Source organism: Poecilia latipinna, unplaced genomic scaffold (assembly GCF_001443285.1).
Source record: "Poecilia latipinna isolate Pla-1442-1.1 unplaced genomic scaffold, P_latipinna-1.0 Scaffold15, whole genome shotgun sequence".
NCBI classification, from domain to species: domain Eukaryota; kingdom Metazoa; phylum Chordata; class Actinopteri; order Cyprinodontiformes; family Poeciliidae; genus Poecilia; species Poecilia latipinna.
This window is the reverse complement of record NW_015112631.1, coordinates 50412-74343: the sequence shown is the minus strand read 5'-3', so window position 1 is coordinate 74343 and position 23932 is coordinate 50412. Positions and strand designations below refer to the sequence as shown.

The 23932-nt window shown below is 37.9% G+C and overlaps 1 protein-coding gene and 1 long non-coding RNA gene across 6 annotated transcripts in view; one reads left to right on the top strand and one right to left on the bottom strand.

Moving 5' to 3' along the window:
- LOC106947465 (uncharacterized) overlaps positions 1-306 on the top strand; it is a 4116-nt gene extending 3810 nt beyond the window's left edge. Inside the window, exon 2 of the long non-coding RNA XR_001424996.1 lies at positions 40-306. This is a non-coding gene — a long non-coding RNA (uncharacterized LOC106947465). The remainder of the gene's footprint in view (positions 1-39) is intronic.
- The window catches only part of LOC106947412 (ryanodine receptor 1-like), a 103461-nt gene that overhangs the window by 29595 nt on the left and 49934 nt on the right, over positions 1-23932 (bottom strand). For 2 of the 5 annotated variants that reach the window (XM_015032429.1, XM_015032412.1), the window contains exons 57-78: positions 22668-22783; positions 22517-22584; positions 21504-21625; positions 21248-21297; positions 19242-19302; positions 19034-19160; positions 17871-17979; positions 17686-17767; positions 17264-17394; positions 16292-16612; positions 15628-15868; positions 14958-15045; positions 13723-13815; positions 13385-13399; positions 10413-10583; positions 8698-8757; positions 7081-7215; positions 6883-6995; positions 6698-6794; positions 6211-6317; positions 6076-6127; positions 5172-5252 (exon numbers count right to left, since the gene is read on the bottom strand). In XM_015032429.1, the coding sequence (XP_014887915.1) occupies positions 5172-5252; positions 6076-6127; positions 6211-6317; positions 6698-6794; positions 6883-6995; positions 7081-7215; positions 8698-8757; positions 10413-10583; positions 13385-13399; positions 13723-13815; positions 14958-15045; positions 15628-15868; positions 16292-16612; positions 17264-17394; positions 17686-17767; positions 17871-17979; positions 19034-19160; positions 19242-19302; positions 21248-21297; positions 21504-21625; positions 22517-22584; positions 22668-22783 (2440 nt within the window). The remainder of the gene's footprint in view (positions 1-5171; positions 5253-6075; positions 6128-6210; positions 6318-6697; positions 6795-6882; positions 6996-7080; positions 7216-8697; positions 8758-10412; positions 10584-13384; positions 13400-13722; positions 13816-14957; positions 15046-15627; positions 15869-16291; positions 16613-17263; positions 17395-17685; positions 17768-17870; positions 17980-19033; positions 19161-19241; positions 19303-21247; positions 21298-21503; positions 21626-22516; positions 22585-22667; positions 22784-23932) is intronic. The other 3 variants (XM_015032418.1, XM_015032404.1, XM_015032421.1) reach the window with 3 other exon arrangements.

Genomic DNA, 23932 nt, shown 5'->3' with positions numbered 1-23932 from the left:
GTTGCAATGTAAGAGGTGGAAGTCTGCTGGGGTTGCTAGGTAACGGGCGGAACTCTGCTGGGGTTGCTAGCTAACGGGCGGAACTCTGCTGGGGTTGCAATGTAAGAGGTGGAAGTCTGCTGGGGTTGCTAGGTAACGGGCGGAACTCTGATGGGGTTGCTAGCTAACGGGCAGTGCCCGCTGATTTGTTACATTGCATTCTGGATGTTCTTGAAACGGCGAATTTTCAAGACAGCAAAAAATATTAACTTATAGCCAAAAAAAACGTCTGGATGGTGTTTATTTTAGGAGCAGTACAGACTTAAATCGAAGCACAAAAATGTGCAAAATCTGAATTTTACATAATACATCCCCCCTTTGAATCAAGCTCCTATATGTCGCTGGAAAGTTACCTGTAATTTGGGCTTGTCTTATTTCAAGTGAACTAAGATATTTGAACAAGAACATAGACAAAAATACTTTGTGGACTTTGTGTTTCTGCAGTGATGGAATCGGGCATTAAACTGTAATCTGCCTCTCTGGTCCAGGAACCATCCTGTTGACAAAAGAGGTTAGCCAGCCTCACCCTCTGCATACCATGCATATGAAACCCCTCCCAAAGCACACAGAACTACATCTACCCCATCCCTCTATCCCGCCACCCCGCCCTCAAAAGTCTGACATGAATGAAAACGCTATGGATTTCCTCTGGTTACAGAGCTCCTGTTTCCTTATTTTGTCTTTTATTGTGAAAGGTTGAAGTGCATGTCTGGATGTGGTTTGAAGTGTGAGCTTGGGCTTGGACTGTGCAGGCTTTTACTGTAGCCCTTGGTGTGCACAGAGAGGGAGACCTGTCACCTGTCCAGTTCAAACTAAAGACAAGTCTGTGTTAGTCATCAGTGGTTAGGACTCAAAGTGGAGCTTCAGGGCGTTACGGGCTGAAAACACCTGGATTAGAAGGTGAGAGTTAGGCTACGTTCACACTGCAGGATTTAACCATCAAATACGATTTTTTGTGAAATCCTTTTTTTTTTTTTTTTTGCGTTGTCGTTCACATTTCCAAATACAGCTCTGGAAAATAATTAAGAGACCAATTACAATGATAAGTTTCTCTGATTTTACTTTTTATAAATATATATGAACTTTGTTCTCTTATTCAATGAACTACTGACAACGTGTCTCTGAAATTCAAAGCAAAAATTTAGTATTTATTTGCAGAAAATGAGGAATGATCAAAATGACAAAAAAGATGCAGTGCAGCCCTCAGATAATGCAAAGAAAACAAGTTTATATTCATTTAGAAACAACAATACTAATGTTTTAACTCAGGAATCAGTGTTTGGTGGAAGAACCAGCAGGTTTTCAATGGGCTTCAGTTCACTGGGAGCTAAGATTTTACCAGAGCTGTAAATATACTTAAGCAGAAGTACAGATACTTGTATAAAAATACTCTAGTAAAAGTACAGGTTGAACTGTTTTACTCAAGTGCAAGTTTTGAAATATACTTTAGTACAAAAACCAATTTTCACCTTGAAGAATACAAAATGACTTCCAATAAACCCAAAATACTGAAAAGTTCTAGTCATACAAAATATGTTATTGTTTAATTAAATTAAAACCAATTTAGATTAAACAAAATGCAGCACATTCGACATTATTCATTCTTTGAGCCAGAATCATGAAAATATTTTTAAACTAAGGCTGCAGATGGCAAATATCTACATCCAAGTTGTTTTTCTCATAATGTCTTCTTCTTCTTCTGCTTTGGCTGCATCCAGCTGAACGGTGAATTACCAACACTATAACTCTTTTTATGCGATGAGTGGATTTTTTCCCATTATCTTTTTCATCATGGAACAAGGCACATGTGAAAATATAAGGAGAAGAAAGTACAAATATGTCTCTTAAAATGTAGGGAGTAAAAGTGCTTGTCGAGCATCAATGATGTTCAGGTTGGAAGAAGGCGACCTGGCCGTTCAGATTCAGGTCACATTTAAAAAGATCAGATATGTATCAGATTTAGAACCACATATCCAATCAGAAAATCAGATCTGTGTTGTTCAGGCCGTCATGAAAAGATCAGATTCAGGCAAAAAAAAAAAAAAAATCGGATTTGTGTTACTTCATGTTGAACGTAGCCTAAGACGTGTTAGCCAGGAAAAGGAGGTTCAAGTCAGGAAGTGACTTGCCAAATGCACAAAGTCAACACAATCATAATAAAACTGCTTGTTTCTGTTAGTAACTGATATGTTTTCACTCAACCGGGTTACGAAGGACAGCATTACATTTTCCCATCAGCTTCAGATGGAAACAGTAAAGTTGTGTCTACTTAGCTTTTTTTGTTATTATTATTATTTCAAAGATCCAGTTTCTTCTGAAACTCCCCTAAAATCTCCACAACTTTTAACTTTTGGTCTCCCAGCAAGCAGCTTACATGTGCAATTTGGAGGTGAGCGTGCTTCTCTAAAGAAATCTACGGACGTCACTTCACTTACGGATCTTTATGTTACGACAGAATATTAGGGCCAGACAAAGAGACTTTTAGAATAAAATTTACAACATTAAAGTCATGATGTTAGCAGAATAAGGACAAAATGTAAATAATATTAGTATTATATATATAATATTAATATCTGCTACTGATAATAATTTGGTGTTGATGTGTTAAATATTATGTCCTATAAAACTAATACCAAAGTTCATGAAATGCTCAACATTCCTCCTTTAAATTTTTAAAAGTAAATTTTTATGGAGTTATAAAATTACTCCTTCATTCTACTAATATTACGACTTTAATCTATTGAATTTTTGTCATACACTTCGACTTTCTTCACATATAACCAAGATGTTATTCTAATAATTTTATGACTTTATTCTAGTGTGACTTTATTCTTTATTCATTATTACTTTCATCATGCATTACTACAACTTTATTCTGTAATATTATAACTTTATTCTTGTACCTTCATAGCATTTTACTTGTATTATTATGATTTTATTCTCATAATATGAATTTTTGTTGCAAGACTTTTTCTTATTCCAAATTTAGTAATATTATTACGACTCTTTTCTCGTATCATTGACTTTTTTCTCATAACATTCTGACTTCTTGTATTATTATAACTTTTTTCACAAATTAATACGACTTCACTCTCATAATATTATTACTTTATTCTGGTAATATTACTTTATTCTTGTATTTTATTGTTTCTTTTCTTAGCCTGGCCCTAATACTTGGTTTTACTATATACATGGGTGTATATAGTATATACATTTTCGTGGAAAATGCTTTTCCACAAAAAACACATTTTCTGCCAGAAAAAAAAACTATTCAGACACAAGCCCTTACAAAACAAAATTTTTTTTTTTCAGTCCAAATTTGCGTAATGCTGCCCTTCTAGAAAAGCTTGTATCAGTAGAACCACACGATCACAGCGTCCAAAACTGAAATCAGACTCAAAACATCATTAAAAGGCAAATATCAGATTTCAGGGTCAAATAAAAAATATAAATATGTTGAAAGTATGAAAAAATAAATCTCAAAGGCCTTTCCATTAATTTTAAAAGCCAAGAAGTAATTTTAAAACCACCTTTTAAAATTTCTTTAAAAAAATACAACCTTGAGGAGAAGAAACTGAACTGCTGTTTAGAAAGACTTCAAAATAAGAGCATAGCTATAAATGTCTGAAACATTCTTCACAACTTCAACACCAACGTCAAACTTTATTCAACTCAAAGTAAATTAAATTAGTAATAACTTGAAATTTATTTTGAAAAATTCAGTTTAGTGGATCAAAGTTTGCTAGCGGAAGTGCTAAACGCTAAGTAGAACATAAGCTCTTAGCGCATTAGAGGTATGCTAACCATTGACCATAGTCTCATCAAAAAAATGTTTCATTTAACAATTATGAACGTCTTCTTACTGCAAAAACTTCTGCTAATTCTGGGTTAAATTGATACTGCTTTCACTTAGCTTAGCCGATTAGCTTTAGCATTAACTCATTTTTATTCTGTGTCTGACCTAAGTGAAGGAGAGAAGGTTTGAATAAAGCTGTATTCTGATTGTATTAGAGTATTTTAACTATTTTTCCACCAGATTTGAGGAATTAAATTGAGTTTTTAGGACCAAAAGTAACTCTGTTAATGGGAATCTTACTGCAAACGTTTGGGAGTTACAAAGTAACAACGTTGGTCTGAAATTGAGCAGAAGCTAAATTCAGAGTTTTTAATTACAGTTTTTGTCACAAACATCTATTTTCCTGCTGTGGTGAACGAGTTTTCTTAATGCAGGCATTCTTAAACCTTTTCACAGGGTGCTGGTTTAACAGGTCTTCATTCTACTTTACAATACACTACAATAAGGCTCTCCTTCTAGATGGCTAATAGTTCATAGACATGCTTCTAATTCAACTCTAAAGACTTTATGAATCATTAATGACTGTTAATTATGCATTAATTAAGGGTGATGATGAGACTAAATCTACTGGTTTCCTGCCAAATCTGTTCATCTTTATATTTTATCTACAGTTGTTAAACTAAACATTCCAGACCACATTGTAAGCATGTAATTTTTTTAGCATATGGTATCCATTTTACCCGTATTTAACGGATAATAAACTGGTATTAATGATAAATAATAAATAGGTACTATTTATTATCCATCTGTAGGTTACTGTCATTCTGAATTCAGATGTGACTTCGGTGGCCGTTCAGTAATGCACTGATGCCTGATTCAGGATTTTTATAGTGAAAATTAACATTACTGTCGTATAAGTTGTACACGGATGATATTTGCCTTTAATGTGGTTTTCTTCAAATTCAGGCTCAGAAACTGTGATTTGGTAACGACTCAAAGGTTTGTTTTGCTCTGGGCTTCACGTTGTTGTTGTCTTTAGCTGCACCATCTCTCTGCACTCAAGTCATGCAATTTAGGAACGTTTTGAACCAACAACACCGATGCTGCCGGCGGTCCAGCAAAGGCATGCACAGGTCAATCCACCACTGCAGGAGATAGACGAGTGGCATGAGTGAACGAAAATGAAGAGTAAAGAGACAAAGAAACGAGGTATGCTGTGGTAGGAGTTGGGTGGTGGGGGGTGTGCTGAGTGTGATGTCACGGTGAGGTCACTCGGCGCGCGGGGAGCGGCTTCTCCGCTGACTCCCCTGCCTCCCCTCCCCTGGTCCCCCCATACCATCTCTGTCTGCCGCACCTCAAAGGATGGCTCCTCCCCCTCCTGCTCTCCCCCTTCGTCCTCCTCACCAATGTGACAGCTCTGCAGGAAGACGGCGACAAAATCATTAATAAAGTGCTTATTCATGAAAATATCACAGTTTCTATCCATTAAAGGGGAAGTTTTATGTGTTTTCCACCAATTTTACAGAACAATAACAATAATAATAAGTAACTTTTACTACCAGTTGTTAAAAAATGCTTTATATTCAAATATGACTTAAAAAGAAATTATACTTTCTGATACAACGCCTTGAAATCGGGTCTCCCGCACTATAAAAAATACACAATCTTACCAAGTATTTTTAGAGAAAAAAATCTTAATGCACTTGAAATTAAACAAGTGCATTACAAGTAACTAACTTACAAGCTGCTACATCTAGCTGAAAAGTTACTTGTAAGTTAGTTTTATCTTATCTTAACTGTACTGAGAAACTCGACCAAAAATACTTGGTAAGATTTGGTGTTTTTGCAGTGTGCTCTTTCTGAAGCGCCACCATCACAACATGGCTCCTCTGTTAACCCTTTAACAACATTTTTACCAGCGTTTCACTGAGAAGTAGCTGCTATAATGAGCTCAGCAGATGCGCAGTTGTTTGCTAATTGCTACTGGCTAGTCTGGAGGAGCTGAGTGGGGGAGGAGCTTCGTACTCGAAGGCGGAGCTAGGTCCACCCAGGCGTTTTGGTTGCCATGGAGAGGAAAGGATTTCTCAAACATGCATGAAAGAGTCAAAGCAACACTCCAGGTGTAATTTTCATGAGGGAAAAACACATTATATCAAAATGTAAAGCTACAAAATAAGTTCATTTAACATAATACTGCCCCTTTAATGAGAAGGTTTCATGAGAGGACAAAGGAAACGCACCTTTGCCATAATATCAGCATAAGACATGTAAAGATGGTCGACTTCAAGTTTCCTGGAGTGAGAAAACAAAAATAAACAGAAATAAGGAAGATGGACCGACGTCTTCAAAAAGGCGAAAGCTGAAACCCGCCTCACAGTTTTTCTGTCAGAGCCGTGCGACTGAAGTGCAGAATCAGCTGATGAAGAGGATCCGGCTTCGTCTCCGTCTCCTCTTCCTCCTCTTCCTCTTCCTCCAAGGCTTTCTAGTTTTGGGAAACAGCAGTGATTCTAATGAGAGCGAATGTTTGTTTTGTGGCCAATCACATTTACAAAACAGCGCCACCTTTCACATTAGGAGGAACGACAAGTTAAGAGACAAATGTTTTAATATCAGGCTGTTTATATTAAGATGTTGTGTTATTGCAAGAGAGAGCAACTTCAAGTTAGGTGGTCTGTGAGTGTTTGCTAAATGGGTTAAGTGGTTCTTAGAATGAAAAGGTTTGAGAAACACTGACGTAGATGAATCTTTATTTTTTTAAAAAGCACAGATCGTTGTACTTTAATTATATGTTATTTTTAAAAGTTTCTGTTTTACACCTGATGAGCTTAAATCATCTTTTGTACGGTTTGAGATGTTACTTACTGACAAGTCGTCAATCATCTTGTCTTCAAAGGAGTAGCCCTCCGTTTCCAACCAGTTGCGCTTGTAGGCGTTTAAGAACATGTTGATGGCTCGGTGCCTGCGGCAGAAGAGTCAAAGGGCTGTTGATCTGTTGAAACGTCTGATAAAACGCTGATGTTTTCATTCAGAGCGGTGAGGATCGTTACGTCGGGATGTTGTAGAGAGGCGTCATCCTGAAACACGCCACCACTGCTCTGCGGCGCTGCTTGGACAGCAGCTTGTGCCACACCATTTTCTTTGACTTGTAGGGATGCTCAGTCTGAAGAACAAAAGCAGACAAGAGCCATTTTAATCTGATTTTTATGGGTTTTCCCCACAGCCGTGCGAACTGCAGCGACACTCACCACCTCGATGTGGTAAAGGACAGCAGAGACCTCTTGTACTCTTTTGACCACTTTCTCTGGATCTTCGGCGTCTTCAGCCTTTCCAGACATCTCCTTGTACAGAGCCATCTGCCAGCGCATGGCTGGATCCTCCACCTGGACCCACCAGGACAAAAAATAACAATGTTGTCAAGGTCTGGCTTCTACTCCTCACATTTAATCTTGAAGGGGACCCATTGTGCTTCCTTGAACAGGTTAGGATGTCTTTCTCAAACTGTGATCGCCCCCTGGTGGTCCACCAGGTACTGCATGTAAACAACCATTTGTGGTGGTGTGAGCTCAAGCTGCTGCGCATACAGTTAGCTTAGCAAAGGATTATGTTTAAAAATAATAATGGATAAATGGCTTAAAGAGAGTCACTCAAAAGAAAAACTGAAGAAACCAGTGGATTTACTTAAATGATCGTCATTTATTTAAGAGATTCATCATGAATGAGTCTCATCTGGACAGAACTGTTCTTTGTTTTTTTTACAACCTTGCTTGCTTATAATGCTCTGCTCACTTGTCAACAGCTATTGTTATTTTTATTCAATCCTCCATTCATCACTTTGTTGTGGCCAGTTATATTTACAAAACAGCAAAAATGAACAAAGAAAACAACAATATGTGAGTTAAGAGACTAATATTTTAATTTCAGGTTGTGTATATTAACATGTTGTGTTACTGTGTGGGCATTTTGGAGTTAGTGTTTGTTAAAAGGGTTAAGTGGTTCTAAGCCAAAAAAGTTTGAGAAACTCTGATCTATGGGCTAAACAAAACATGTTCATCACATTTTTCGCACTAAATTATTCAAATTCAAAAATACTTTAGTGATCCCAAAGGGAATTCAGATTAATTCAGATTCTTCATAGAGTTATTGTGGAGTATCTATTGTATTATGTAATGAGATTTTAATCTGGTTAGTAGCTCAGCAAAGTGCTGGAATTCTGGTGGCGTTGCTAGGTAACGGGCTGGCGTTGCTAGGTAACGGGCTGGCGTTGCTAGGTAACGGGCTGGCGTTGCTAGGTAACGGTGGAGTGCCCTGTCAAATGTATCTCAACAGTTGGAAGTTGGTTTTTGAAATGGCTTATTTTCCACACATATTAACAAACAAAAAAAAACCTTAAACTTTGTAAAGAACGTCTGTCTGTATGATTGGATTAAATCAAAATTCATTTTATTATCTTTGTACAAGAAAGAAATGACAACAAAATTAAAAAAAATACCAACTGCCGACAGGAAGTCAAATAAAAGTCCAGGGTGACCCTGCCTCTCGCCTGGAATGATAGCTGGAGATAGGCACCAGCAACCCTCTTGACCCCACTGAGGGACAAGGGTGCAAAGAAAATGGATGGATGAAGCATTTTGTTTTTCATTTTTATATATGGTAAAGTACTTAATATGCCATTTACTGTGAATAGAAGGTGCATAAACTGAAATTAATTAAAATACATTATTTACACACTCCATTTAAATTAAACTTTTACAATGAATGTGAAAGGAAGTGATAGGTGCAAATTATTTAAAACAGTGTTTGTTCCACATCATATTTCTCATCAAAGTTTCCTGAAAGCCACTGTACAAGCCAAATCGACTCACCTTGCCTTGCAGATGAAGGTTGTTCTGCAAGAACTCCCTCACCTCTTCATCTGTGTCTTTCTACAAGGTAAAACATGGGAGAAAACTTCAACACATCATCATTATGATGCCTGCTCGTTATCTGGTTATATAAAAGTATTTACTCTACAGACATAAAGCATTTAAAAAGCCAGTTTTCTTTATGCTACAAAATAAAGCTCAAAAGTAAACACGTCTATAGCTGCGTTTCCATTACAAATGTTTGAAGATTTTTCTGCTAATGTCGAAAAAACAACTTCGTAATCGCAATGTTTCTATTAAATAAGAAATTTAGTTTAAAATAACGTGTGAATAAGTTTTTTCCACGCAATAAGTCCTTAAAAAAGTGTGTCAGGTGTAAACAGTTACATAAGATTATATTCATAATTCAGTGCTCCTCTATCAGCCAATCAGAGGAGATGTCAAAGTTTTCTTCAGGTGTTGACGCAACAAGCCCCGCCTACCAGAGGCGATTTGGAGAAATTGTAGTTGGTTATTTTACAGAAGACCAACACGTTCGAATGACACAAATTTATATGAACTGCTGTGAGAGCTCTGATGGAGCCCGAAAAACAAAACAAAAAGAATAAAAAATCATCATACTGCTACTACTTCTTGTTGTCTGCTTCATCATTTCCGGCAGTAGTAACATCCGACTGTTAATCAAGTGACTCATGATGCAAAAAAAAAAAAAAGTGTTTCCATTGCCAATGTTCCATAATCGTCATAATATTAGCGGTCGGTCAGACATTGCTTGTTATTCTTTGTTTGGCTTTTCCTATATTGTTTGTTCCCCGCCCAGCAAAGCTAATGTTTTTGAAGTAACATGGTGTTAAAATGAAACAGCGCCTGCTGCGATCACAGAATATGCTGCAACGCCGGTTTGTGAAACACATCTACTCCAAAAAGGTTGAAAAATGATGCTATCCATTGAGCGGATTTATTTTTGTAATTACAATTTGCACAATTTTATGGTTAGTGGCAATGCAGCTTATGAGAAGTAGGAACTTCAGTTACTACAATCAAAAAACACAACGAATCTTACAAAGTGTTTTTTGTCTAATTTAGTGCAAATATCTTAGTAAACTTGAAATAAGACAAAACTAACTTACCAGCAACTTTTCAACAAGACATATGAGCTTGTTTTAAGTCAATAATTTCTTAGTATTGATAAAGATTTCTAGTCCCACTGGTAGAATATTCCACTGCACCATCACCTAGCAATCCCAACCAAACCCAGCCCGTTACCTAGCAACTCCAACCAAACCCAGCCCATCACCTAGCAACCCCAACCAAACTCAGCCCGTCACCTAGCAACCCCAGCCAAACCCAGCCCGTTACCTAGCAACCAAGTTCTAGTTCCACTGGCAGATCATTTCACTTTAACATGGGAAAATCCCTTATTATAAGTGAAATAATGGGACTGAGTTTTTTACTTAAAACAAGCTCATGGTGCTGAAAAGTTACTTATAAGTTAGTTTTGTCTTAATTCAAGATATTTGGACGAAAAACTATAAATACTTTGTCAGGTTTTGTGATTTTACAGTGTATTTTTATTATTATTTTTATACTGTTACTTTTATTTAGGTGTTAATTTTATTTATGAAACTATAGTATTACAGATGGAAATTAACATGACATGTTTACAACAATATTGTTCCTTAAATAAAGTCAGTTAAATTCAGTGAAGACAGTACCAGCGAGTATCTGATCTTAGCCAGATTGATGAGCTCCTGGTCAGCAGGGGAGCACATGTTGAGTCCGATGGGGAGCATCTTCTTCAGCGCCGCCACAATCAGGGAGGTCTGCACAGAGTAGCGGTCGCCTCGTCGCTTCTTCTTGCTACGTTCCTGCTCCGAGCCTCCAGACTGAAAAGAACGGCAGGTCAGAGAACGAACGACTGCAAAACTGAAGAAGCTCGAAGGAAACAGACGAGGCCAGAACGGGAAAACTAACACAAAACAGGACGAGGTGGCGGACTGACACACAGAGACTGACATGAGAAACGACATGCAGACAAAGTGAATCAACGTGTGTAAACAGTTTCCTGCCAACAGGAACGGTTCCCGTTCAGTTTGGTTCATTGCAGCCCCAACTGCTAAACACAGCTCAGCCTTATTGTTAGTAATGTGATGGACAACGGTCCCGACTGACAGCTCTTGAAGGTTTTCTCACAGTCTGACTTTTGTCTGGTCTCACCGTGTCAGCAAGAACAAATCGTGGAACTTGAGGTTCTAAGAGCCCATCCTCACAGCTCTGCCCAGCTCGCTTTAAAACTCCGGTTTGTTTACCAGAAAGTTCAGTTTGGTGGACCAAATAGTGAACTCTGGTCCACCAACAAACCACGGAGTCGCAGTTCGAATGCATGTATGAACGGCAAGCGGACCGGAGACTGCTAAAAAAGTAGTGCAGGGCATTCTGCGTAAATACAACCAAAACAATCATGCTAGTCTATGCTAGCAAGAGAAACGGCTCGTGTGTTTTTTTCTTTGCCAGACAAAGAGAAATCCTACAACCGTTAAAATCCAACGCTTCTCCATTTTTGTTTACGTTTCATGATGAAGACAGCTGTACTCAGCATCTTTGTCAGAGAATTTCATGTTATTATTCAGTTTTTCTTGGTGCAGTGCCCCCACAGGCAGGGAGGGGAACAGGTTTTTCAATTAGTTTGGATTATTGGACTCAGTCAGTGTGAAAGAAAGACTGGGCAGCTGAAAATGTAAAAAAAAACGGTTTAATTTTGGTCCCCAATCGAACAGAGGCCTCCGGACTACCAGATGTGAAAAGATCCTTAAAAACAACTTTCCGTGGAGTCGGGTAGTAAACATGGACTCAGTAAGGACCTCACATACGAAGACATAAGATTTAATTAACAGGAACTATAAAACATCAGTTACACAATGATTAGATGTTGCATTATTTAGCAGTTTTAATGTGGTCAATGAGCATGACAAGAATTGATGAGTCCAGTTAGTCGATATGAGGACAGCTGAGGTACATTTAGTTCCCCTGACAGATTCGCCGTCTGAGAAATGCTGCACAAGCATCAGAAAAATCCTTTTCTCTATGGTTGCAAGCAGGTAGTGAGCACAAAGTTAATACAAATGCTGAGAAGAGAAGAATCCTCTGGCGCAGAAATGCTGTAAAAAATAAAAAATAAATCCAAGCGTCAGGGACAGAATTTGGCAAACAGCAAACGAGCTCCACAGCTGAATCCAACAGGGCCGATCTAAAGGCGAAGTGTTTATTGATCAGACAAAAACACTGCGGGTGATGACGCTCGGCTGCAGCGGAGCAAACGCTCAGCTGCTCATCCGAGCACCATGAAACCTCTCAGGCCACTACCATCTACAAACGGCTTCTTTCATTCAGCCTTCCCACACCCCTAATCACACAAATACAGACGGACATGAAAAACCTCGGCTCCCACAGCCCCATCCAACATGGAGATTATGAGCATTATGAGCGATCCTGTACACCAAGCTGATGTCTTCTGATGCCGCTAGCAGCTTGGACTGTAAGACGCAAATGATCTGCAGCCGCTACCTTATAAGATGGAAACTTTCCCAGCCAAAGACAAATTATTAAGTAGCAATTATTAACCACTAAACTATTGTTTAGTGCTTCAGGGTTAGCTAAACTAAACACAACCCTAAGGTAACGTAATTTTATTTATGTAGCACATTTTCAGCAACAAGGCAATTCAAAGTGCTTTACATGATTTAAAAGGAAATACAAACAAAATAAACCAAAGGAAAGAGCAGAAGAAGAGAAAGAGTCTAATGTTGACCTGAAGTATGTAAGCTAGGTGCTCCTGCTCAGGGTTGCTAAGTTTCCTCTGGTCCCATTTCTGGGTTGGGAGGACAGGAGTCTGAAAAACAGAGCACTAAACTGTTTAGCTAACACGCTACAATGATACATGTTTCCCATGAACTTTATAACTGACAGCCATCTTGGCAGGCAGTTGCTATGAAGTTGCCATGACAACAATACAGCAGCCACAAGCTTAGGCTCTCGCCTCGTTTCTAACATAAAAAATGTAAGTACATTACAACGGTTACTCGGTTACAATTTCTGAGTACTCTGGACGTCAAGCAAAATAAATATCAGTGGTATTTAATGTAGTACTTCCTGTCAAAGTAGCAAAATTAGCTCTGCTAATGTAGGTTTTATCTGCTAGCTAACTGCATTGCACTATGAGATTGGAGGCTCATGGTCTCTGGCTCATACGGGTCGATCCCGACGGCAGCCATTTTGTTCATGCACCTTTCTCTGGCACATTGGTCAGGACATGTTTTCTTTCCGTTGGACTCAAAGCCGTGGGTCCACCATGCTTTGCGTTGCCTACTAAGATGGCGCCGATCCTTTCTGGTTCAGACTCAAACTCTGTGCTGGGTATATTTAGTGGAAGCTAATACTAGCTGAAATTCTTGGGTACTGACCTCACATATCTGTTGCGATATATATATTTATTGTCCAGTTTGGTGTACAGGAGCCGCCCGTTTCCTGCTTTTGCCCACAGTTATGCCGACTCCAACAGTGAATAAGCACAGACTCTCCTTTCTGTGAATGTATTTGTGTGAGTAACGGGGGGAGGGCTCGATGAAACGCCTCTCAAACGCAGGTGCCATGCGGTCAGCACAGCGCTCGTGCACAAACACAATCTAACCTCTCCGTCTCCGGCCTAGTGACCCGGCGTCCAACCACCGACATCAGATATATGGAGAAAACACAGTTAGCGACACTAAACCGCCACTTACATTATCCTGGAAAAGGATGTGTCAGATTTCATTTATTACAAAACCGTTAATGTGAAATGAATGGAGTGATAAGTAATTTAACTTTCAGAAAAAAACAGGAAATGACGATGTGAATATCTGAATGGATTGCTCTGCCGCCGTTCCCTGCTTGGAGCGTTAGTGATACATAAATTAATAGAGTTTAGTTTCTTAATGTGTTACGTCTCGGTATGTGGTGCATCGAAGAGGAGGGATGTTTTGTTCTTACCTTGGTCATCTTACTCTTACTGTCAGCGGTGAGGAAGGACATGTTGTTGATCTCATTCATCACCACAAAGTTCTGCTCCTCCCGCTTAAAGTTCTGCCAAAGAAACACAAAACAATCCTTAGATTTCACCCAATTATCTGGAGGAGCAAACATATCTATATCTATACCTATATATATATCTATCTATCTATATATAGATAGATAGATATATATCTATATCTATATCTATATCTATCTATCTATATATATATAGATAGATAGATATATATCTATCTATATATATATATATATATATATATCTATATCTATATATATATATAGATATAGATATATCTATATATGTATATATATAGATATATATATACTTGGTAATTTTCAGGGTTGGGTAGTAACTAGGTACATTTACCTGAGTACCTTTTTAGAAAAATGTTCTTTTCGAAGTATTTTTACTTTGAGTAATTTTACTTTGAAGTATTTTTACTCTTACTTGAGTAAAATTTCTGGATTTTCTTCCCACTGAATGAAAAACAAACATGTTTAAACCAGAAATTCACCAGACTCAGACACACCTGCAGCTTCTGTTAAAGTTTCATCAGTTTTTCATTAAAGGAAACTGATTTGGAAACATTTAATTTTATTTTGCCTGATTTTGTTATTTTTTGTTACTTATATGAACTATTGTAACTTTTGACCCTTAAAACACCAAAATTTCCACTTAACTTGATATTTTGGTTCATCTGATGATGTAATTTTTAAATATTAAATGATAATTTGATCAGTTTCTCAGTACTTTAGATGTTTTACCAAATATTGTTGTACTTGTGAGTAAAACATGTTAAACTTTTGCTGCTCTTACAGTTTTTGGGTTTTCTGCCCGCCTCTGGTAAAAATACCCCAGAGAACCACAAACGGCCCCCGGGCCTCACTTTGAACACCCTGCCTGCCAAAAAAGATTTGCTTTTTAATGTATTTATAATGTTGTATAAAGTAAGTTTAAATGTTTAAATGAACATTAGCAGAATGAGCCAATTGTTAATCAATTATTAATTGACTAATCAATTACTATTTTATTTCATTTTGACTTTTTAAGGCCAATAAAAACTGTATTGGAGAACAAAACATATTTTTCAAAAACTACTAAAAGAGTCCTGAACTCTTGACAGTTTGCTGCATTTTGTTCTTATAAAGTGAAAGTTTAACAGTGGAAACGGATGTTTCACATGCTGGACCCTCACATGTGATTTGGACCAGAAGATGAACACCTCTCCCACCATCCTGAACAGTTCTTCAGCATCCGGGTCCGGACAGGTCAGCCACCGCGCCCTTTTCACAAAAACAGAAAAAACGATGATTAATGCCAACAAATCTTCACTCAAGTTAAAGTAAAAAGTATCCGTCCAAGAAATCACTCAAGTAGGAGTAAAACAGGATTTGGTGAAAAATAAAGCAGCTGATCAAATTATCAATCATTTAATGTTTTAAAATCACATCATCAGACGGATCAAAATACAAAGTTAAGTGGAAATTTAGGTATTTTAAGGACTTAAATGATTCATATAAAAAGCATAATCATGAAATAACAAAATCAGGCAAAATAAAATAAAATATTTCCAAATCAGTTTCTTTCAATAAAAAACTGATAAAACTTTAACAGAAACTGCAGGTCTGTGTCTGTTTCTGGTGAATTTCTGGTTAAAAGATGTTTTTCATTCAGTGGGTAGAAAATATAGAAATTTTACTCAAGCAAGAGTAAAAATCCTTCATAATAAAAATACTCCTAAAGTGAATTTTTTCAGAAAAGTTACATAAGTAAATGTAACTCGTTCCAGCCCAACTCTGCTGATGTCAGATGGATTCATAAAATCTAGAAATGGTGCCCGAGCGGCGCCGACCCGGCTCTCTGACCTGTTGTTGTCCACGTAGCGGATGAGCAGGGGGTAAAGGGCGTACAGGTCGCGGCACAGCACAGCGAACTCGTCCCGTATGGTCCCGTTCTCGCTGTCCACCTCCGTCTTGCCCTCCATGCGCAGGTGCTCCTCCTCTGCCACCACCTTCCCCGCTCGCTTCTTCAGCTTCTCCATGGTGGGGATGAAGTGCGACTTCAGCATCTCCGGTTTCGCCCGGCTGACAATGGGCTGAGCAAAAACTGAAGGAAGCATCGTCCATGACGGTCATTCACTGAGATTTAAGTACTTTAACGTTACTGGCAGATAAATTCACTTACAACAGGGAAAACGTCTTGTTATAAATTAAATAATCTGCCAGTGGGATTAGTATCGTTTCATCAACGGTAAGGGTAACTTATCGACTGAAAAGTTCATTTTAAGTTAGTTTGTCTTATTCCAAGTGCATTAAGATATTTGCACAAGAATCTCGACCAAAAATACTTGGTAAGATTTAGTGTTTTTACAGTGTACCGAAGGGGGCCAAACAAAGGGTCAAACCCAAATGTATAAACGCTAATTGCAGATTTAGCACAACAGGTTCCCCTTAAAGTGTAACAAATAAACATTAAAGCCTTTAGACTGAATGTTTTCCATAAATCGATCTGTTCGTAGGCGTCACCAACCGGCTAATCTCTTCATCCAGGACGCCTCGTCGATGCCCAGGTTGTTGACCACGATCTTCATGATGCTGCCCAGCAGCTGGTTGAGCTGCTCCGACGTCACGGCGGTGCACAGCTGGCCCTCCTGCTCCGGGAAGTTCTCCAGGCCCCTCTCCCACCAGCGGGGAAGGTAGTTACACAGCATGGGCAGCGTGATCTCAATCACATGGGGCATCTCTGTGTAGCGAGCGCCCGACTCGGAGAGGTCATGGATCTCCTTCATCAGGACGTCCAGCTCCGGGATGTCGGTGCACAGCTCCTCCACTTGGTCGGGAAGTCCCAAAACTGGTGGGGGAAACGTGGTTTTTACAGGATAAATACAATTCACATTTAGAGGAGCGGCCTCAGACCTGTTTTCTCTTTGTTCCTAATTAAAATCATGAATGTTCTTAAAGGGCCGGTTGCGCCAGAACCAATAAAGACGGCTAAAATATTATCTGTCTCTGCGTTCAATAAGTTCCTGCTGAATTTAAATCATGTTAAACTTTTCTTCGGTTCCTCCAGGACTTTGAACTGTTTTTGTGATTTTTTTAGGCTAATTTATAAATATTTGCTAAGAGTTTTGCTACATTTATGATGTTAAAAGTGACTTTTGGTTCCTAGCCACTTCGATTGTGGACTATAACCTTCACATCAAGTAACGCAGAGGCAGAAGTGTCGTCAAAGTAAGAAATAATGCCAACTAGCATCATTTAATGTTTTTGAACATTATGCAGAAAAACTCACAATCCAGGACTGGACTGGTATGTATTAGAAAAAAATGTGAGGATTTGTTGATTTTGTGTGAATTTCCACTATTGTGAGAAACCGGAGGGACTGATTGATGTAATCTGGCATCTGGAGTTTAGAGGGCCGCATAAAGAGCCACGGCGGGCCAGATTTGGCCCTGCGTCTCAACTTTGACACACATGTTTTAGAGGAGAAATCGTAACTCACTAGTTCTCTCTCTGGGAGTCTTGGTTGTGTAAACGGAGAAGGTGTTGAATTCATTCAGTGCCGGTTCCAGGAAGGCTACTGGCATTGCTGCTGCTAAATGCGCCAAACACTCCCCGAGAGCCGGCCGCTGCCTGCCAGACAAGGAAGAGGCCTGGAGTAACACAGCATGAAGAAGCTACCAGCTAGCTTTAAAATAAATGCACCAAACTCTTGCCAAGAGCTAGTTTCTGTCTCCACAAGAGAAAATCTGTAACATCTAATTTATCTGTAGAAGAAGTGGGAACATAGGCTAAAATGTCAGCATTTTTCTTTTGCTAATTAGTAGAAATATAAATATTAGGAGCTGCCACTTTGGCATGAGGCAAAATGGATATTAAAAGCAGCATAAAAAACAAACAAAGCTAATTCCCAAAATGACTTACTTCTCCACATGCGGAGTCTTGACAGTTCCCAAAGAATATATACTGCACATCAAACGATAGCAGGATATCTGCAGGTCATCCACTACGGATTTAATAAAACACAATGTTTTTGTCAGTTTATAGCAAAGTATTAATAAAAACAAACCAAAAACATAGATTCATTAGAGTCAAAGGAAATGACTCACAGATAACGTCATCGCCAAACTGGTGTTGGGCGATGTGGTCAAACAGCGAAGTGAGTACAGGAAGCAAGGCGTTGGTGGTGTAGCTGATGTTCTGGGAAACCCCTTTGACCTAAATAAAGACGAAGGCAAACAGATATTGGCTCACAGCAATAAAAATCTAATTCTGGCGTTTATGTGAAACTATAAAAGTATTAAAAAAGGACTATTTAATACCAATTTTAAACTCCTCATTAAAAGGCTAGCTGTTTGTGCCAGAAATAATTAGCTTGTAATTAGCTTCCTGAACGACCTGCTTATTGCTGCCTGACAGGAACCAGATTACCAAACTAACTGACTGTTAAAGAGGCATCGCTAATGTTTGAACCATTAACCAATTAGTGCCTAATGTAACAGATAGGAGGGTTTTTTTTATTCAAAATAGCACTTTGATATCAACATTTAGCCCTTATTTGTTTAGCGCTTTAGCTAACTTTGAAAACATTTAGCTTATTTAGCATCCCCATGCTAACTTTTCTGAATACATTCAAAAGCGTTAATTTCCTTGGATGTTTTAAAAACATTCAGTTGAAAAAAGTTCAACATCTGGGCTACAGTTTTGGCTATAGACTGTTAGCATTAGCTTCTGCTAAAAAAATTTCAAAAATAATAGTGCTTTAATATCACCTAGTGTTGGGCTAATTTTTTCTAGCATTGCAGCTAAAAAAATTAGCAACAATTCATGGTGGCTAAGTATTTAGCTTAGTTAGCTTCCCAATGCTAATTTTACTGGATAAATTCTAAAATTCAAATTTACTTGGCTGCTTTGTAAACTTTCAGTTGAATAAAGTTCGACATCTTTGTTGTAGTTTTGATTATCAACTGGATTTGTTCAAGTCGTTAGCATTAGCTCCTGCTAAATGCCTTGTTTTTGTAGTGCTTTTGCATTAGCATTTACCAATGCTTATGATTAGTGTTTTAGAGTTATCAAAACTAACTTTAGTTAGCGGTACCTAGCACTGCTGATTAGTTTAATCACTGTTTTTAGTACGAAAAAAATTTACTTGGCAAAATTCACATCAGTAATTTGAGTAAAATAATAGGAAACTGCTCAGGACTTGGGGTTTTATTCACTTTTTCAAACACACTGTTAACATTTTGAACTTCCTGTATTTATTCTCGCTCACCTGGGTTTTACTTGACACTTTTCCCAGTTTCAGATTCTCCACCATCTTTTCTATGTCATCTGCTGCACTCTCAAAGAACTGGCGCAGGATAGCCTTCACAATCTCCGGGCCGGACTTCATAACAGTCCTGGAAAAATTTAATTATGATCGAAATAGAAGAGCGTTGTGTCTATTTTCTGCCTCACTGATGATGATGGTGGTGATTTACCTTGCATCAAGGGACCGCGAAAGGATGTGCAGACAGTTTACCACTGCAGGTGCGTCCGTTCCTGTAAGCGGCACACAGATTATGACCCGTCACTGCTTTACTTCCGTACAAATTTAATACAAAAGCTCAAGTAACTTAAATAATTAAAAATGACAGTTTTCCTATCAACCTGTTTAAAAGTTTGGAATTAACAAAACACAGAATTACACTTGAATCAAATTGTGTTAGAAAACAAACTCACTGCCATTAAATCAGTTCTGAAAAATCTATTCAATTTGTTCGCTTGGTTCTATGTGTGCAAAATCTATTAATCTGATGACTCAATTTTTCATAAAATGGAAGCGCTCTTAAAAAAAAATTAAAAGAAAATAAGGCAGATGAAGCCGAAAAAGAAAAAAAATCTAAAGTTTGGAGAACGTTTGATGAACGCCACTAAAAAATTACAAGAAGTCAGAATAAAAAATAAAAATGTGTATTTCTGTAAAGTTTCTGACTCAGACCTCTGACTCAAATAAAAGTGACTTTTAGAGATTCATGGTGGTGAAGCAGATAAAAATGAAGATACAGCATCTATTGCCTCTACAAGCCAGGCTGGCAACACATGACAGAGCCGCAGAGCAACACCAGCGGTTCAGCTACGGAGAGACATTCGTTCCAATATTACTGCAACCAAAGAACACGTTTCAAAAATTTTAAATTGAAAAAAAAAAAAGGTTTTCAAAAATGAAGCACTGAAAAGCTTCTCAATCAAAAAACATTTTGAGGGTAATTTAAATGTGTATTTGATAGTTGAAAATCTTGCATGTATCAACATGTTTGACAGCAAGTTGTTACTGTAATTTTTACTTTTTATAACTAAAGAAGAGAATACGACAGCAACATCATGAATGAAGTTAAATATGTTTTTCAGAAGTGAACACAGATTCAGAAGAAGAGCTTTGTAGCTTCTGACCAATAGAAATGCTCCAACTTGCCCTACACCGACCAATAGGAACGCTGTTGCTAAGGTTCACTCAGACAAATAGAAATGAGTCTGCCTGAGGAAGTCCCGCCTCCCAAACGGCTGGGATGTAATATGTTCAAGGTTTATAACATTTCAAAATTAAAAATAAGAAAAAATAGAAAGAATAAAAAGAATTTAAAAGATAATTTTTTTTGAAAACTTAAAAATTTGAAAATGTAAAATCTAAAAAAATTTAAAAAAGTTTAATCTGGAAAAATAATCTGGAAAAATTAAATTTAAAAAAGTAATGTAAATAAATTAAACTTGAAAACAAAATCAGAAAAAAATATTTTAAAAATAAAATATGAAAAGATTTGGAAAAAAAAGGATAAAATTTGAAAACAAAATCTGAAGAAAATATTTTAAAAAATGTTATCGGAAAAGCTTTTACAGCAATTGATAGAAATGTGAAGAAATAAAATTTTTAAAAAATAAAATCTGAAAAAAAAAAGATATGGAAAAGTACTTTTAAACTATTAAATATAAAAAACTAATTTGAAAACAGAATTTGAAAATTTTAAACTTTTCTTTTTAAAATACCTGAAAAAAATAGAAAAATAATGAAAAAGGCTAACAAATATCTTTTAACCAATAAATAAAAAAAAAGAATGAATATAAAATCTGAAAAAAAGTCAGGTTTATCTACTGAATACACATTGTAAATTACTTTCAGAGTATTTTTCCCACATTTTTATTCTTCTATTTAAATATTTGCCTACAATAACATTGGAACAAACTTCTCTCCATATTAAACCTGATTTATTCCGTTTACGCCATTCTGATAAATGTCTTCAAAGCCATAAAAGGACAACTTTTAAAATCACAAAACTGCAGAAAACATAGAAGCCAAGCAGGAGCTGAGCTGAAGAGAAAGAAGCGTTAGACAGGAAACTCAGTGATGTGGGAGGAAATGATAAAGTGGAAAACCTCATTAGTGAACAAATAAAAGAAAAACGGGAGGAAGACAGGAAAGAAAAATGACACCACCATGCAAATTCCTTACCAAAAAGGGAAACTCTGTGCCTCACCAAGGCAGCCAACTTACAGAAGATACTGAGGTCGGAGGAGAAAAGAGGAGAAGCAGGGACAGGGAGGGAGGATGGTGAGGAGGGGGCAAAGGTCAAACGTTTCAGGTACACAAAAAGTATAAGAGGTCAAGGAAATAACGGATCATCTCCAACACGAGAGACATGGAGGGACGTGGCAGCAGGAGAGGACAGACGGGTCCGGGCGGCCGGTGAGCGCCGGCAAACACAAACCTGGCGATCATCTCCTTCTCCTTGTTGGAGGAAACGCCGCCGCTGCCCAGGACCTTGGCAGGAGTGGACAGGAAGTACAGGCAGTGGTTCTTGAAGTACTGATTGACCAGCGGCAAGAGAATCTGGAGAGAAGCAAAGGCGACGTTTAAGCTTTCAGGACAGAAGGTAAGAACCTGACAGGACCTGAGCGATTCTCTGGAGGCCACTGGTTGGAAAATGGTTTCTGTTATTAAAATATTATACTCAACTTGTTGCTGTTTAATCTCTCTGCTTTATTTTAACTGATTTAATCTGTTATGCGTTACGACGGTTGGTGTAAATTGTATTGCATTTTCTTTTATTTCAAACATTTATTTAGTTGGTTTTAAATGTGCTAGTGTTTCTGATGCTCATTTTCAAGCTGCTTTGCTAATCAAGCTGACATGAAATGGAAAAGTTTCTGACAAGAAAACGGCCATCGGAACCGTCCAGCCGCAATAACACAAAGGAATAAAATACATTTTTATGTGATTAATATTAAATATCACATATTTTCTGGTAATCAAAAGACAGGATTTTGAAAACTTGCTGCCAGGAATCACTGGCATCTAAAATCTGAGGCAGCATTTATGCATTTACCTAAATAACATGAAACTTTTCTCTCTTTGTTATGATATGAAACTTTCTTCTTTTTCAAGGTTTTTTATTTTCTTGCAAGGTGAAATTTCCTCCTTTTGATGTTTTATATAATTTCGTAACAACAAACTCTCTTTTTTAACTAATTTTACATCCCTTAGTGTAAAACTTTCTCCTTTAACAAATTTTGCGTATGATTATAAAGGTGAAACAACAGAAAAGTTGTCATTTTAACAAATTTTGCATCTTGTTATAACAAGAAACATTTGTTTTAACGGGTTTACATCTCGTTATAACATAATCCTACTTCCGAAATATTTCCAAACTCTGTCTATTAAATTAAGTTAATTACGTAAATTAACATTAAACTCATTCAAGGCTAAATTCCTCCAGCTCACCTTGGCGAAGAATTTGATTTCCTGTTCATGTGGCGACTTCTCCACGCGGCCACTGCTGACTACGGCCTCTGTTAACAATCAACGAGAAACGAGTCGCTCATTAGTTTGGCGCAGCAATGAAATGGCAGCTCAGCTCCTAAAGCCAGCGCACCGAGATGAGCGATGAATTCCTGAGCGATGTCCATCCATTTGAGAAGCTTCTGGAGGAATCCGTAGGCGAATCGTTTCTCGATGGAGGAAATGTCCTGCTCCATGTCCTTCAGGCCCCTGAGGACAAAGAGACAGACAGTCAGTGAACCAAGCCGATCCAGAACGCTGCAGCTGGAGTTCTGACTAAAACCAGGAAGATGGAGCATCACCCAGTTCTACTACACTGTAGCTCGGAGAATAGACTTTAAAATGCTGCTGCCAGCATTCAGCTTCTATGCACCACAAATCTGGAACAAACTGCAAAACAGCTGAAACACTGAGTTCCTTTAAGTCTAGACTGAAAACTCACCTGGTTAGAGTCGATTCTGAAACATTATAAATTAAACACTAGAACATTTCTGAATATATTTAAAAGGTCTGGCCAAAGCGTGCGTGTCAGTTGGAACCCAGCTGTCATGATCCGTGTTTCTGTGCATTTATTTTAAGGTTTTTATTGATCCCAGCTGTGTCTCGTTCCTGTGAATCCCCTCCCAGTGTATTTAGTCCCACCTGTTGTCTGTGGTCCTTGTCAGATCCTCGTCGTTTGTTGTACGTCTTCTGCCAAGCTCTCCAGTCGCACTGTTTAAAGTCCTGGTTAGCCTTAGCTCCTGAAGTCAGTCACCTAGTTGTCAGTTGCTACCGGTTATTAGCTGTGTGCTATTGTTCCTGCCGTGCTGCCTGACTGGACTGTTTTGAGCAACATTCATCATTAATTCATCATCATTATCTTTACCTGGGTCGTCAGCGTTCATCCCCACCACCACCTCAACCCCAACTTATGACACCAGCGTTCTGATGCTAAAATTAGCAACAACGCTAAGGTGAGCTAAAATGTCATCAACAGCTTATGTTGACTAACAGACTTATTCCAATTAGTATGCTAACATTAGTGCATCAGCTAAAAGTAGCCAAAGTACTAAGCTTAAGTAGCATGCGGGGTATCCCCAGCATGCTGACTCAATCCATTCAAAATTATAAACAATTAGCTAAAATACTCATTTTACGTACCCCCATGCTATTATTAGCATGGGGGTTATCACTAGCATTTTGACAAGCATGAAATAACTCCATTCAGTGTCCAAACTTCAGTGTTTGAGCTAATATTAGAAAAAATACTTAGGTTAGCATAAAAACTGTAGCATGTGGGGCATCACCAGCATAAATCCAGTCAGAATGACAAACAACCAATAAATCAAAAATCAGCAAAAATGCTTTTCTGGGTTTAGT